The sequence below is a fragment of the Patella vulgata genome, chromosome 4 (genome assembly GCF_932274485.2).
Source record: "Patella vulgata chromosome 4, xgPatVulg1.2, whole genome shotgun sequence".
NCBI lineage: Eukaryota > Metazoa > Mollusca > Gastropoda > Patellidae > Patella > Patella vulgata.
The window spans coordinates 9,776,020-9,793,462 of record NC_065882.2 but is presented as its reverse complement, the minus strand read 5'-3'; the positions used below and the strand labels follow the sequence as shown (position 1 = coordinate 9,793,462).

At 35.4% G+C, this 17,443-nt stretch overlaps 1 protein-coding gene across 7 annotated transcripts in view; it reads left to right on the top strand.

Annotated features, from left to right (window-relative positions):
• The window catches only part of LOC126819075 (multiple PDZ domain protein), a 243,265-nt gene that overhangs the window by 209,811 nt on the left and 16,011 nt on the right, over window positions 1-17,443 (top strand). For all 7 annotated transcript variants that reach the window (XM_056100527.1, XM_056100528.1, XM_056100526.1 and 4 more), the window contains 10 exons: window positions 3,688-3,884; window positions 4,798-4,892; window positions 5,938-6,007; window positions 12,324-12,434; window positions 12,715-12,816; window positions 13,879-13,953; window positions 15,156-15,261; window positions 15,854-16,008; window positions 16,660-16,743; window positions 17,215-17,439. In XM_056100527.1, coding sequence (XP_055956502.1) covers window positions 3,688-3,884; window positions 4,798-4,892; window positions 5,938-6,007; window positions 12,324-12,434; window positions 12,715-12,816; window positions 13,879-13,953; window positions 15,156-15,261; window positions 15,854-16,008; window positions 16,660-16,743; window positions 17,215-17,439 — 1,220 coding nt within the window. The remainder of the gene's footprint in view (window positions 1-3,687; window positions 3,885-4,797; window positions 4,893-5,937; window positions 6,008-12,323; window positions 12,435-12,714; window positions 12,817-13,878; window positions 13,954-15,155; window positions 15,262-15,853; window positions 16,009-16,659; window positions 16,744-17,214; window positions 17,440-17,443) is intronic.

Here is a 17,443-nt window from a genome sequence, read left to right as displayed (position 1 = left end):
ACTAAAGACCACTACGTGCAAGCGAATTATTGAAATAAAATTGAACCATATGTTAGTCCCAAAATGACCTAGTTTGTGTTGATGTTAACCCCTCTCTCTCTCTCTCTCTCTCTCTCTCTCTCTCTCTCTCTCTCTCTCCTTTACAATTTAATCTTTGCTCAGAAGGGTTTTAACTTTGCTGACATCATGGAAGATTGGGTCAAACCCCATTTGGTTGCATCAATTTTTCCATTAAATAATTTCCTCCTGTAGTCTACTAAAATCTGATGTCTCTTCAGTTTGAAGTGGCTTAAATTTTGATAAACGATGAATGCCTTTAGACTATATCACTCCTCTCTTAAAGCCTTGAATAATGCGATTGTTTTTTTTTTGTTCCCTGCCATGTTATGTATTTTTATGTATAATAAAACTATTGATTGATTTTGTACATTATTAAATTTTTCATGGGTTAATACATACATATATTATGTAAGAGCTAAATCTGCCTGTTGCAGGTCTTTCTTTAGGTCTGAAATGTTATCTAAATTATTAATTAGACATTAATTAACTTATCCGGACCATAACCAACTCTCGATGTCATCGCTATCCTGCGATATTTACTGGATTGGAACATATTTTGAGATGGAAGATTTAATGTCAAAATGGATAATCAAGACTTTGTTTTTTATCGTACCAACTTTAGTAATGATGATTGAGGCTAGGCCTAAAATTGAATTGCAAATATCTCGATTCAGAGTGGAGCAATTTGACTGAAATCTAATCTTCCATAATACCCCTTTAAAAAAAAAAACAGAATCCAAATATCAGCAGTGGATAATCTCCCACTTGGTTGGATTCAATCATATTAAAAAGAAGTCCAACAAAAGATTTAAACACGACAGTGCCTTATTTTGACCATTCCTCTTTTATGTCATCTGCAGATGGTGGTTGGGTGGCCGAATTGTTAATGCATTAAAGGGACAATAACACTCTTGCTGGCTTGACAGCTCCAGAAAATAAAAAATAGCCTTATTCTAAGTACTAGATGTGTTAGTGTCTTACCTGTTGTGTAAATTATGCATTAAATCCTATTTTACTTGTCCAGAGGGTTCAAAAATATATTTAAATCCAAGTCACATTTGAAAAGCTGTATGTCAGACTTTTCAAATCAGTTAGTTGAATTTTTTAAATTGGGTGTGTTAAGATGAAATTTGTATCATCAATTAATTGCAATATTGTAAAATAGTACAATTTGTTGACCAGAATAAAGATTGGGACATATTATTCTGTTACAACAAGAGTGGTATTGAGCCTTTAAATCACAATGTCTGTCATTGAGTCATGTGGTACGGTTTCGATTCCTCGCTTGTACGTGACAATGACAAGGGTCGCCGGCCCAAGACCGTGGGTTTTCTCTGGGTCCCCTGGTTTCCTCCCACTGCTAAAGACCCCTACTGCAAGCGAATTATTGAAATAAAATTAAACCATATGTTAGTTCCGAAATGACCTAGTTTGTGTCGAGTGGACGTTAAACCCCATTTTTCTCACTCTATTGTATTTTACAAGGGATTCAAATGACAATGAAATATAGTAAAAGTTTATAGTTAAAGCTACAATCTGTTAGAGATTAGAAATAAAGTTGTTTTAAGAAAGAAAACTAGGTTTTTGCGAGTACTTTCCTCTTTATTAAGCTTCTTCAGGCAAACCAATAACCAATATATATAGGTTATCTTTATATGTGTCATAGTCACAATGACTTGACTTATTACCACGAGCAAAAAACGAGTAGTGTAATACTACTATAGCTTCTAATTTAGAAATAAGAAAAATCTGTAGGGCATCCCTTAAGCCAAATAGTCCCATAATAGTAATACATTATTATTTCTATTTCAAACCTGTAAAATATTATCGTATACACATGTGCCATTAATACAGAGTTATTATTTGTTACTTCATCTTTGGCACACAACCATTTCATTTAATTTTGGATTATTTCATTGGACCATTTGTACTGGTATATCATCACACAGAGACCCATCACTAGTCCACACTGACTCATCACCAGTCCACTGTTTACCCTCACACTGTCTCATCACTAGTCCACTGTTTACCATCACACTGACCCATCACTAGTCCACTGTTTACCATTACACTGACACATCACTAGTCCACTGTTTACGATCACACTGTCTCATCACTAGTCCACTGTTTACCATCACACTGACCCATCACTAGTCCACTGTTTACCATTACACTGACACATCACTAGTCCACTGTTTACGATCACACTGTCTCATCACTAGTCCACTGTTTACCATCACACTGACACATCACTAGTCTACTGTTTACCATCACACTGACTCATCACTAGTCCACACTGACTCATCTCTAGCCCACTGTTTACAATCACATTGACTCATCACTAGTCCACTGTTTACCATCACACTGGCTCATCTCTAGTCCACTGTTTACCATCACACTGACCCATCACTAGTCCACTGTTTACCATCACACTGGCTCATCTCTAGTCCACTGTTTACCATCACACTGACTCCTCACTAGTCCACTGTTTACCATCACACTGACTCCTCACTAGTCCACTGTTTACCATCAGAATGGCTCATCTCTAGTCCACTGTTTACCATCACATCACACTGACTCATCACTAGCTTACTGTTTACTATCACATCACTGGACCACTTGTACCAGTATATATAATCACTGGACCACTTGTACTGGTATACCATCACACTGACTCATATCAAACCCACTGTTCACCATCACATCACTCGACCACTGTTTGCCATCACATCATTCAACCGCTTATTCCAATGTACCATCACATGTAGGAATAGCTTACAAGGCACTTTGAAATAGCATGTAATTTGTGGGGATTTAAATATTACCAAAGGCATAAGGAGAATGAAGGTTTGTGAAAAAGGACTTTAAGATATTTGTTTGAGACAAGGACAAAGGGCTTCAGATAGTTGTTCAGGACAAAGACAAAGGGCTTCAGATAGTTGTTCGGGACAAAGAGCTTCAGATAGTTGTTCGGGACAAATAAAAAGATATATAGTAGTGTTTGACGCAGAATTAACCCGTTTGATTCACTAGAATATAGCTGGATGACTACTTGAACCATGTTGAGGTCAAGCCCACTCTCTCCTATCATTACACTGGTTGCCAGGATTGAGGTCAAATTATTGCCTCTTGCCTATCAGTGTCTGGATGGAAGTGCTATTGAAGTACAGGACGATCTCTTTAAACTTTTTAAACATTCATGATCAATTAATCATGGAAGGCTCAATTCAATTTGAAGTCTTTTAGTGGCCGCTCATTCCAAGTCCTTGCATCTTCAAAGTGGAACAAACTGTCTTCAAACCTTCACAGTAGTTCAACACTCAATCAAATTAAATCTGACTTGAAAACTCATTCATCTGTTTGAACTATATTTTTAAGCGCGACTGTTGCTTACGCCATGAGCACATTTTTATGGATTTAGCACTCTATTAATTGATTATTTTTTTTTTTTTAGAAAAAATTGAATGGAGATGGTGATGTATACATGTCATAGATTTAAATATAATTGATTTAATTTTTTTTTTTTTTTTAGAAAAATTTCAACGAAAATGTGGAGATTTAGGTGATATATACATGTAATGGATTTAAATATAATTGATTAAATTTTTTTTTGTTTTTTTTTTCCAGAAAAAATTCAACGAAAATATGGCGATTTAAATGGTGATATACATGTAATAGATTTAAATAGAGGTAGTAGTGAATTAGGGTTAAGTTTAGCGGGTAATAAAGATCGTAGTACCATGAGTGTGTTTGTCGCTGGTATTAAACCTGATAGTGCCTGTTATAGAGACGGAAGAATTAAAGTCGGAGATGAAGTTTTAGAGGTAAAAAATTGTTTCTATGTATGGGTGGGGGTGGATGGCCGAATGAGTTTTCTCCAGGTCCCTCCCATTGCTAAAGACCCCCTACGTGCAAGCAAATTAGTGAAAAAAAATTAAACCACATTTTAGTCCCTAAATGACCTAGTTTGTGTTGAGTGGACGTTAAACCCCATTTCTCTCTCTCATTGAATCAACTGGCATGGTTTCCATTCCTCGCTTGTATGTTACAAGAAGTAGGGTCGTCTGACCTACCTCGTGGGTTTTCTCTGGGTCCTCCGGTTTTCTGCCACTGCTAAAGACCCCTACGCACAAGCAAATTATTGAAATAAAATTAAACCATATGTTAGTCCCAAAATACCCTAACCCTACCTTGTTTGTGTTCAATTGATGTTTAATTTTAGATTTAGCTTTGTACCTATATCATCACATGGCCTTGCTTTCTTCCATGTAGTATGTTGTGATTGGTACATTATTATATTATGACCTGGATCCCATCAATATTAGATTTAGCTCTGTACATATCAAATATGGCCCCGTTGTTTTCTTCCATGTAGTATGTTCTGATTGGTACATTATTATATTATGACCTGGATCCCATCAATATTAGATTTATCTCTGTACATATCAAATATGGCCTTGTTGTTTTCTTCCAATTGGTATGTTCTGATTGGTACATTATTATATTATGACTTGGATCCCATCAATATTAGATCAAATTTGGCCTTGTTGTTTTCTTCCATGTAGTATGTTCTGATTGGTGCATTATTATAGAGATTTTGTTACATATTAATTACAAAAGAAATCTTTAGAGATGACAGCCTTCGAGGTTTGAAGGATGTGATATAATAACCTGGTTTGAGCCACCTGCAGCAAGACCTCCGGCTACTATTCTGTTTATTATTTCATATACTTCCAGGTCAATGGTCATGTTTTATATGGCAGAAGTCATCTCAATGCTTCTTCAATCATAAAAGCTGTAACAGCACATACAGTCAAAATTATTTTACTCAGGTAAGCAAGAGTTATCTCCCATATGTTAAGGAGTATGAATGATATTGTTATTGGTGTATTTACAACAAGAGGTTTATTTATCCCGTGTTGGTTATATGGAACATTATAAGCATCAGGAGTGGCAATCGATATTGGTTTCAAGTATCGATAATCATTGACCAATGGCCGATCAATAATCGATAATTTTGGCGACTATTTTTTCTTACAATTGGTTTGAAAACATTCATAATTTGTATATGAATAATGAATTATATGTGAGTTTATGCTGTAATATCAAATTTGTGTGATTGTTTGATTACTTTTAGTTTCATTACAGTTACCGAGCTAAGTGCAAGCACGCGTTGCAAAGAATACTGTAATACAGACTATCTTTTTATCTTTTATTTATTTCTTCTTATAATTGGCTACCTATAATTTTAATTTGCGCGATTTTCGATCTTCAAAACGTTTTGCCGTTGATTATCGGCAATGTTGATATTTTCTGCCTGTCCTAATAAGCATTATCATGTCGCCACTTTGAATAGATAGCATTAGTACTTTGAAGATGTTCGCCATGGATCAGAAACAAATTTTCAGTTGGACCTGATTTGCATATGCAGTTTCATGAGGATGTATTAGATTGTATGCAAAATCTGAAATAGATCTACCATGTCATCCCTGCCAATACATTTATTTAATTTGTTACAGTTGAATCAAAATTATGTCAAGAATTAATGCCATTTTATTTCTTGGTTATTTATTTATTTCATTCGAAACAGTTGATTGGCTATTTAATCAATTTCAACAATATTTTAAAGTCATCGTTACTGAGTATAGGAGCAGAACAGTAGGACATTAAACCTCATTTCATCATCACTGGCTCAGAGTGATCATCTGAATAAATCTTAAATATAAAATCAAACTCATGTTTTGTTTTGTTTTTGTCTAGTTTTAACTTAAGACATTAGTTAAATATATTAAAATAGATGATAAAACCCATGGATAAATCTCCAATCCAGTTTCTGTAAATAATTCTTTTTTATATAAAAAATATTTTTTCTTGCAGACGGGAAGATTTCTTGGATCATATGGCAATTAAACCATTACGTATGGGTCCACCACCAACATCGATGGAGGTAAGAAATAAGTTTAATATTATTTGGCATGGTTTCGAATCCCCGGCTGTACGTGACAAGGATTAGGGTCGCCTGTCCAACTTCATGGGTTTTCTCTGGGTCCTCTGGTTTCCCTTCCACTGCTAAAGACCCCAATGTGCAAGCGAATTATTGAAATAAAATTAAACCATATGTTAGTCCGGAAATGACCTAGTTTGTGTCGAGTGGACGTTGAACCCCATTTCTCTCCCTCTCTCTATATCAAGTCCATTTCATAAAATGGTTTAAAATCATTCCAAATCATCTAATTTGTACTTGTGCCCAGTTTAAAGCGGAATGCTTAATTTTGATTACAAGCATTCAATTAGACAAGGCTTATTATAACGAGTTTAATATTCCGACCCCTGGTCAAAAATAAAGTTCAAATAAACTATTATTATACATTAATAATCAGTTGGGTCGTTCCGGAAATTAAACATTTGTAAATTGGACGCTGGTTGTCAAAATTAATCAGTCAGCTTTAAGCTGGACACAAGTACAAATTAGATGATTTGGGGTGGTTTTAGCCTATATTTACGAATGTTAAAATGATGATTTGATATTAAAAAAAATGAAAGAAATAAGGGCTGACTATTATGTGTTTAAATTGCAGGGTGTTCCTGATGTTATGTATAGGTAGTGATGACTGATATTCATGAGGCAATCTATACATTCAAATAATAGATTTATATTCTAAATTTATCATTATTGCTCAAATGGATAAGGGTTGTATGTGACAAGAAGTAGGGTCATGGGTCCAACCGGGTTCTCTGGTTTCCTCCCACAGCTAAAAAACCCAACGTGCAAGCAAATTATTGAAATAAAATTGAACCATATGTTAGTCTCGAAATGACCTAGTTTGTGTCGAGTGGAGGTTGAACCCCATATCTATCTCTCTCTCACTCTAAACTGGATACTTGCAACAAATAACATAAAACAAGAAATTGATCATGTAGCATGGCACCATATTTATATTAGCTCTTAGTTTTCATTATTCTGCTTGTAAGCTGGTTCTATCAGTTTTCTCACATGTCCCAAATTACGGAGTTTTCCCCAGGCCTTGACATTCTTTACTAATTGAGTTTTAGTGGAATCCAGTCTAGATTGTCTGCTCAGTAGATTTGAATGGGAAATACCTGAATGATGATGCCAATACTTTTAGGAATCTGATATAAATATATTACAGGTTATGAATGCTTTCTTGATGAAAAAATTCTCCTAGAAAGATTTCTGTCCAGATGTGTAAAAGTAGTGTGTAATTTAAGTGTTAGTAGCAAAATATAGAGTGGAGTAGTTTCCCTTTAAATCTGCTAAAACTTAAAACCTCTCAAAACAATAAAATAATTGATGGTGAATAGACTAATAAATCTTGAAGTCTGATAAAATAAGATATTTTATTTCATTTTTTTAATGTTAGAATTTCATTAAAATGAACTGTGCTTGTGTTGATTGGACCTCAAACCACATTTCTCTCTCTCAAAGGGGGGTGGGGGGGTGGACGACTGGTTAGCATGTGCGCGCTGTATCATAAGGCCTGTCATTGAGTCAACTGGCGTGGTTTCGAATCTCCAGTTGTACGTGACAAGGAGTAGGGTCCCACTGCTAAAGACCCCTATGCACAAGCGAATTATTGAAATTAAATTAAACCATATGTTAATCCCGAAATGACCTAGTTTGTGTCGAGTGGACGTTAAACCCCATCTCTCTCACTCTCTCTTACTTTGATATAGGGGATTACCCAATGAAATTGTAAGTTTAGTTGAGCTTTGAGGGATGTGTGTCTGGATTCTGAGAGTCGGCCTTGTTCACAAAAATTTAAAGTAAAATATTTCAAGAGTGCAACCTTTTATTGGCTTAGAGTGAAAAAACTGCATCCTTACAATATTTTAGTTTAATATTAAATCAGTATTATTAATAATACTATAATTTTCTCATAATTGGCGTCCATATCCATTTTTATACACCCACATTGAAATGTGGTTGTATATTGTCGCTGCCACTTGTGGACGCTCTAGAGGCTAAAGTTAATATCCGATTGTCTTTAAATTTATACACAGTGTTTAAGGTCATGAGACAAAGAAGCCTATTGATTTTCAACTATTTCTAATAATTAATATTAGGATAAGGTATATTATTGATTGAACTTGACACAAACTAGGTCATTTTGGGACTAACATATTGTTCAATTTTATTTTATTAATTTTATATTATTGATTGAACTTGACACAAACTAGGTCATTTTGGGACTAACATATTGTTCAATTTTATTTTATTAATTCGCTTGCACGTAGGGGTCTTTTACAGTGGGAGGAAACCAGAGGACCCCGGTAGAAACCCACAAGGTTGGACAGACAACTCTACTCCTTGTCACGTACATCCGGGGAATCGAAACTATGCCACTTGACTCAATGTCAGACCTTATGATACAGCGCCCCCCAATTGATTAAAAAGTCTGTCTGTTACAAATTTTGGAAGAGAAAGTCTGTCAAGGATGAAGATTGGCTAATATATTATACCCAGTCATTTCTATCATATATTGTTTACTAAATATTTCAGTCTTATGATGGTTCATTTCGTTTCCATGGTTATCCTGTCTGTGATTTCTATTTATCAGTTGGATCCTAAATAAATATTTAACCTTGATATATGTCTCGAATACTAGAAACTGTCTCTAACTTGAGGCACTTCTTATAGTCTATCATAGTCTATATATTTCACTGTACAGTGATGCTTACTGATTGATTACTTAATAAAGTGAGAGAGAAATGGGGTTTAACATCTACTTGACATAACCTAGGTCATTTTGGAACTAACATGTGGTCCAATTTTATTTCAATAATTCGGTAGCGCGTAGGGAACCCAGAGAAAACCCACGAGGTTGGACAAGTATCTTTAAATTTTGTTTCTATTTTAAGGAGAGAGAGAGAGAGAGATGAGGTTTAACGTTCACTGGACACAAACTAGGTCATTTGGGGACTAACATGTTCAATTTTATTTCAATAATTCTCTTGTGCGTAGAGGTTTTTAGTAGTGGGAGGAAACTGGAGAACCCGGAGAAAACCCACAAGGTTGCACAAGAGACCGTATCTCCTTGTCGCGTTCATGCAGTGAATCGAAACCACGCCAATTGACTCAATGACAGATCTTCTGATATCACGAGCACGTGTTAAACCACTAGACCACCCAACCCACTGATTGCCAAATAACTGGTGATTAAATGATATTGGTGTTATATAATACAAGGAAATCTAAGTTAAGATTACCAATCTTAATTATACTGATGTTAAGTTAATTCTATTTTGGGGTTGTTTACTCCTTTACAGACATTTCTTATCGGCCATGTTTGGTAATATGATTGATCAACCTACCAATCAAAATTCTGATATTCTGATATATAAAATTCTGTTAAATCAAGTTTATACGTCCTATTACGCGGTCTTAATCACAGATTTCTTAAAAGTCTTTGGATGATAACAGAGAGAGAGAAATAGGGTTTGACGTCCGTTCGACAAAATTAGGTCGTTTTGGGACAAACATATGGTTCAATTCTATTTCAATAATTCGCTTGCGCGTGGGGGTCTTTAGCACTGGGAGAAAATCAAAGGATCCAGAGAAGACACACGAGGTTGGACAGGCGACCCTACTCCTTGTCACGTACAACCAGAGGATCGAAACAACACCAGTTGACTCAATGACAGACCTTATGATACAACGTGCACGCGTGAACCATCCAGCTCTCTCAATCAAAATTTTTGCAATCCGGTCAATTGTTTTTTGTATTTTGTTTATGCTACATTAACAAGGAATATTTTCAACACTTGAAATTAAAAGTTTATGTAAATTGACTGACAAGTTAATGTGATACGCTACTAATCGAGGACCTTCCTATTTTTAGTTGATAATCCACTGATCGTATAAAGGGCATGTTTCTATATCGTAAACATTAAGAGACCTTTAATACCTAAATTTCATTTGCCTACACACATTAGTACAGGTTGAAATTAAAGATACATTATGGGAGATAAGATAAAGAGCTGGCAGTTCTCCTCACTATAATAGTTAAAAACTAGATAATATAAAGGGAATTTGCTGAAAATTTCAGTTAAATTGATCCACTATGGACTGAGAATTAAGCGATTGAAATTTCGACCTAGCCTTGATCATCATTACTAAAGTCGGTACTATAAAAACATAGTCTCGATTATCCATTTCATGATTAAATTATGAATGGAAGTTGAACAGCAAATCGGAACATAATCCAATAAACATCGCAGGCTAGCGATGCCATCAAGAGTTGATTATGACCTGGATAAGTTAATTAATGTCTAATTAATAATTTAGATAACATTTCAAGCCTAAAGAAAGGCCTGCAATAGGCAGATTTAGCTCTTGCATAATGTATGTTTTAGAATTTGAAACGAGTCCATTCTCTTGATAATTAAGTAGAATGAATCAAGTATATAACTATTCGAAGAGTTACAGATGTTGTTACATGATTGAAAACTATCTTGCATTGTTTTTATTGTTAAAGTTTATGTCTCACACAGCTGTCGGTGGTCTAACCATCAGTCATCCATAAAATTTATACACAGTGTCTATTGTGTCACAGTGTCTAGTATATCATTTGATTGAGTTGATATTCAATGTTTATGTTCATGAGAGGAAGAATCCTATTGATAACTACTGTTTGAGTAACCGTCATTTTTCAGTAATGGATGATCTTCTGGTGAGTTTTGGAGACATCATTTTCATAATTACAGAAAAATGGCATAGACTGAGGCTGACCTTAGATTCAGTATCGTTTCCATTAAAGAAATGTCAATTTTTTTTGATCCATGTTGATTTAGAGGTTGGAATTCTGTCCTTAAACTGAGTTTTAATTTAACTTGAACTAATTTGCAAACGAGATAAAAGCTAGAAAGCTAGTGAAGTAGAGAAGAAGCACATACATGTTTGTGGACTCTTGTCTTCTCTATTGATTATTCTCTCTCTCTCTCTGTGTGTGCAAGGCTTTCTAGATTGACATTTCTTACATCAATGTCTGCTACTGCTAGATTTAGCTCCACCACGTATATATCCGTTAAGCCACGTCATTGATTGAAAGACCAAATCTAAGAAAAACTCGAGGGTGGTTAAAGTGTAGTAAAAATAGTACTATCGATTAGAAGTTCTTCGATCTCTACCGACTCTTATACCATCGCTTGATTATTTTCCTTTGATTGTGACTATAGTAAATGTCGATGTATTACACGATAATTTGACTTGTTAGAAGATTGTAGTGTTGATGTCACTGTAATACGGTATGATTGAAATGGGATATTTTTTAACTGGGAAGCGTTGATTGATTTTTTTTACGGAGAATTAACGATAAATGAAGAATGTGGATTGATTGTTTTGTGTTGAAATATGTGCTACGGTTACTGAAATCTGTTACCTAAGGATTAAACTGAAACATTGTGTTCATAATTATTTGTTTGTCAGGTAAACATGTGTGAATAAACAAATTATTTTTGAACTGAATCAGCTTGTAATATTTGAATGGTCATGGTGTTGATGTCGTTCACTGTGTATATGGAATTGAAAGAAATGTTGCTGTCCGTGAATTGCGCTTGTAACCATAGAAAAATTCTATTACATATTCCCCATTTGTTAAACAAAAAAACTAAATTTCAACTAGTTGAGAGAGCAATATGCATAAAGTCTTGAAGTCTACTTTGATTCTTCTCGTTAGATGTCACTACTGTACATAACTTGAAGACAAAGCTGTCAAGGGTGAATATTGCACTGTGTTTCAGCATACACTTAATAATGCGAAGATGAAATTAATAAGGTTCCAGAATTTGTTTGATGTTGTTAAACTTTACCACCAAATGTCATGATGAAGGGGGAGGCTACGGTGGCTAAGTGAGTAAGACGCTGGCTCGCTAGCCTGGAGGTCCCTGCATTTGCCAAGAAAGTTCATCCAGATTTTCCGGCGTGCTTCGCCCTTGTCAGTGATGCAGGATGGAGGACCTGACAAGGACAGCTGTGTAGTCATTCGGATGGGACGGAAAACCAATGTCCCGCATACACATTGGCGTGCAAGATCCCTTGGCAGTTGGAAGTTGATATAAGAGTAGGCCGTAGGGCCGCTGTCCGGGCAAAATTTCCCTCATAGCACACTGTATGGCATATGCCCTTCTGCATTAGCCCAGTTTGGAGCAAACAGTAGGACGTTAAACCCCATTTCATGATGAAGGCATTGTTTTCCTACCCCCTCGGCCCCTCAAAGATAATTAATATTTATCTTCTATTTCAGAGAAACCCAAATGAGCCTCATGAATCACCAGTTCATGTTGTGCCACCAAAACCCAAAGATGTAGAAGTTGTACCATTATTAGAAGAACCAGAAATTGTTTTTCTTAAAAAGGTGAGTTTGTCCCTGATAGAACTAAAGTAGTTGTACAGTGAGAACACTGGACTTGTGACAGGATTGTTCCAGGATTTGACTCTCATTCCGAGCTGAGAAGAACCTTCAGCACTCATGGACAAAATTTGTATTATTTACAAAAGAATGGGATCCCGGATCTATGTACTGATATTTCTAATGGTGAACTATAGTAGCTTATTAAAACGGTCAACCACATCAATATTATTTCTAATTATTGTTCTATTATCTGTACATTTACTAATGGAATTTCTTTGAACAGGGTCCACAAGGTCTTGGGTTTGGTATTGCTGAAGCAACAGTTGAAGGTCGTCCAAGCCTTTTTTATGTAAAAAGTATAACACCAGGTGGCATCGTTGACCAGGTAAGCACTTAAACTTGAGGCTATTTTATCGACTTGCCAAATCACTTGGAATTTAGTGGAGATGTCATGTGACAGTATAGTCGATTTCAAAGTACTTTGCCAAGTTCGTTAAATACGCTGATTAGCTGTAAACAATTCTTGTGGCTGGATATAGTTGAAAAAACATGTGATCACCCAGTCAAATCATCAAATTGTACCTAGAGGTGATTTGGCGATTTGTGGTAATCGCTTCGGAAATCGGTGTCGATATATTCATTGATTAGAGGAATCAATTTGAAATATCTTCTTTGATTGGCATTTAGTAATTGAACATATTAACACAAGGTACAATTTTATGGATACACAATTACTGAGTTTAATACTAAACGACGTTTCGACGAGGATACTCTCGTCTTTATCAATATTTGCTTGATAAAGACGAGAGTATCCTCATCGCTTAGTATTCAACTCAGTAATTGTGTATCCATAAAATTGTACCTTGTGTCATTTTGAAATAGAACGACGTTAAAGATGAAAATTTGATTGAATGCAAATCACTTCAGTTAATCAGTGATCGATAAAAACGCTTTTATTCGAATATTTTCTCTAAACTTTAGAAAATGTCAGATTTTGAGTCAAGATAACTGAATTTTATGACAATGATTTTAAAACCGTATTTCTTGTGCTTTTACTGATTTAATTTATATGGATGTGGAAGGGAGATAAAACTGGTTACGTCAATGGAATGGTTCAAGTGGCATTCATCGTATTTCGGAAAAGAGTGCTTCATCTGTCTGATTTATAAATCAGGATTGATTCGGCCAATATTTGCATTGATTTTCTCTGTGTAATCATATTCAACAGTTCAGTTCATTGAAACATTGGTAGGCCCTATTTGAGAATGGTTTTGCAATCAGTCCACCAAGATAACTAACTCAAAACTTAACCCTTGTTTGCTATTAAGATCATATTCTGAGATTTGTGGGAATTTCGAGATTGCGTAGTCACTATGCACATAAAGAATTGATTTAGATTAGATATGCTGGATGGAACGGAATACTTATTGTAACATTTTACTTTCAGGATGGTCAGCTGTCAGTTGGTGATCGTGTATTAGAAGTTGGTGATAAACCTCTCTCAGGTGTAACTTATGAACAGGTTAGTCAAATATATATATATTAGAGGCACAATTTCCAGAGTGGTTCCCCCTTGATGGGTGGTGCAAGACAGAGGGCCTGATAAGGATAGCTGTCTATTCGTTCGGATGGAACAAAAAAGAGAGGTTCTGTGTACACATACCCTTGGTATTTGATATAAGAGTGTACCATAGTGCCGCTGTACAGACCAAATTTCCCTCATAGCACACTGCATGGTGTATGCCTGTCTTCATTAGCCCAGTCGGAGCTGAAAAGTAGGGTGAGAGAAATGGGGTTTAACGTTCACTCAACACGAACTAGGTCATTTCGGGACTAACATATGGTTATTTTTATTTCAATAATTCGCTTGCGCGTAGGGGTTTTTAGCAGTGGGAGGAAACCGGAGGACCCGGAGAAAACCTACGAGATTGGGCAGGCGACCCTACTTCTTGCCACATACAACCGGGGAATCGAAACCCCGCCAGTTGACTCAATGACAGACAGTATGATACAGCGCGCGTGCTAACCATTCGGCCATCTAACTCCCCCTGAAAAGTAGGATGTTAAACCCCATTTCATTTAAGATCACAGCATGCCTGACCGATAACATATATTTTGGAATTCAATTGGCGCAATATAGCCAGGTTGGTGCCGACGTGCCATAAACACCATTTCATTTCTAAGAAGCCAAAAATATGCACCGTTTATATTTTAATGTAAAGGCTGTTTTTGTAATTAAAAACATCTAAATTTTAAAAAAAGATGTCATGAAGAACAGGCTAGTAGAATTATTATTACTGTACTAAGACAAGTAAACATGGAAGTGTGAAACCAATATAAACTGTAATGGCTATAATTTTAAGTTAGAATTGATTGATTTGAATATTTTGTTGACCATATTTGTCAGACTCGTGAATATTCATTAGACTTGTATAACGCATGTGCAGTGAGTGGGCCCCTCAGTCCTGGTGTTTATGTATGTAGCCATGAAAGGCAGACGTACATCACATCTGATAACTTAATAAAGTATATATAATTATAGTTAATCTTCATTTAACGATACTTATATTTCAATAAAAGTACTTTTTATAATAAAATGACTTACATTGAACTTTTATTATGGCGTGTTGGTTCTGTAATGATCACAAACAGCTTTTAATTCATAATTAATTGAAACATGACACAAACAGTGTGAGTTAATTTATTTTTTCTTTCTGGTTACAGGCAATAGAAATTCTACGCACAATTCAGGGAAGTGTTCGATTAAAAATCCGAAGACTAAAGAAAGTTGAAGAAGTGAAACCTGTTATGCAATTATCCAATATGACAGGTATTTTAAAGTTGTTCTTGTGATTTTTTTAAGCTACCATGTGACACTAACTCACAAGAGATTCCTCTGTGGCAAGAGTTGTGATGTAATCATTCACAGTGAGAATCTATCGACTGTGACGATTGGTGGAGATGTTTTCTTATTCAGTTGGTACATGCTTGGTGGCTTGACATCCTCAAGTTTACTTGATAGCCACCAGTCGTTGGATAAAGAGTCCTTACATCTCCTTATGAATTTAAGCAGGGTTGGGTGGCTGAATGGTTAATGTGTGTATGTTGGATCATAAGGTCTGTCATTGAGTCAAGTGGCATAGTTTTGATTTCCCGCTTGTACGTGACAAGGAGTAGGGTCGCCTGTCCAACCTCGTGGGATTTCTCATTGTCCTCTGGTTTCCTCCCATTGCTAAAGACCCCTACTCGCAAGCAAATTATTGAAATAAAATTTAACCGATGTTAGTCCCAAAATGATCTATTTTGTGTTGAATGGATGAATTTAAAGCTTTTTTTGAGCTGGATTGTTAAGATGTGTTATCCAAAAACACAAAACTTTGCTAATAGTTTCTTATTGATGTATTTGTTTTTATTTTATTCAGGTGAATCTTCTACAGATCCAGTAGACTCAAAAACGCTTGTAACAGTTGACCCCCTAACCTGTGAAATAGCAGCAGGTCGTGAAACATATTTAGAAATAGAAAAGGGAAAAACCGGATTAGGTCTCAGTATTGTTGGTGGATCTGACACACTACTGGTAAATTCATATATTTAGATTGATTGGTAGACATTTAGGTTACAGGGGCATTATGGGAGATTAAATAAAGAGTTGGCTGTTCTCGCTATAATAGTTAAAAAATACATAACGAGAATAGAATATGCTGAAAATTTCAGTCAAATTGCTCCACTCTGAACCGAAATACTAGCGATGGAATTTTAAGCCTAGCTACAGTACAATAAAAAACAAAATCTCCATTATCCATTTTGACTTTAAATCATCCATCACAAAATGTATTCAAATCCAGTAAATATCGCAACCTAGCGATGACATCGAGAGTTGATTATGGTCTGGATAGGTTAATTAATGTCTAATTAATAATTTAGATAACATTTCAGGCCTAAAGAAAGATCTGCAATAGGCAGATTTAGCTCTTGCATAATATATGATTAATAGAAGCAATCGATGACAATATTTAGGCTTTCTTAGAGCACATTCTTTTCTGTGATTGTGATATTTCGTCAAATGATTAGTTTTTGGATTACAGTGATCCTTCAAGTGATCCTTCAAGTAAAAATAATGAATGATATCAACCAGGAAATGTCTGTTCCTCTGTAAAATGAGCAATGTCCGTTAATGGAATAAATAATGATTGTATATTTGAGCTAACTGTTTAATGAATATTTACAGGGAGCTATTATAATCCATGAAGTATATGATGATGGTGCTGCTGCTAGAGATGGAAGATTAGTAGCTGGTGATCAGGTTTTAGAGGTCAGTATATTTATTAAAATATCAACCCTACACACTCCTTGTCTGCGATATCACCTTGGTGGAAGCGGATGTTAAATAAAGCTATTTCACACAAACATGCATACACCCCACACACTACCACTGACTTTATGCTAGAAGGTTCCTTCCTTATTTCATTTTGATATGAAATTTGATTTTATTTATGAGTGATTATGTATATTAGTGATGAATCTGTTAATATTCATATTAATATCAAAGATTCCTACGACTGGCTCTTAGCTGATGTTGAATAGCCTATCTTCATTAGTCCAGTTGGAGCAGAACAGTAGGAATTTTGTATGCCCATCTTCATTAACCTAGTCGGAGTAGAACAGTAGATCTTTAAACCACATTATACTGACTCAGATAAAGAGAGTTGACAGATTGTATTATCTCCCCTGTATGAAATGTATTGTATTACTTACTCTGGATTAAACTCTGTGCTATTTACAGGTAAATAATGAAGATCTAAGGGACGCAACTCATGATCATGCAATACAAGTATTACGTCAAACACCGGCTAGAGTTGGTATGGTTATATATCGTGATGATAATCAAGTACGTGAGGAAGATATTTACGATATATTTACCGTAGATTTGATGAAACGACCAGGTAAAGGATTAGGATTAAGTATCGTTGGTAAAAAGAATGATGTTGGAGTCTACATATCAGATATAGTAA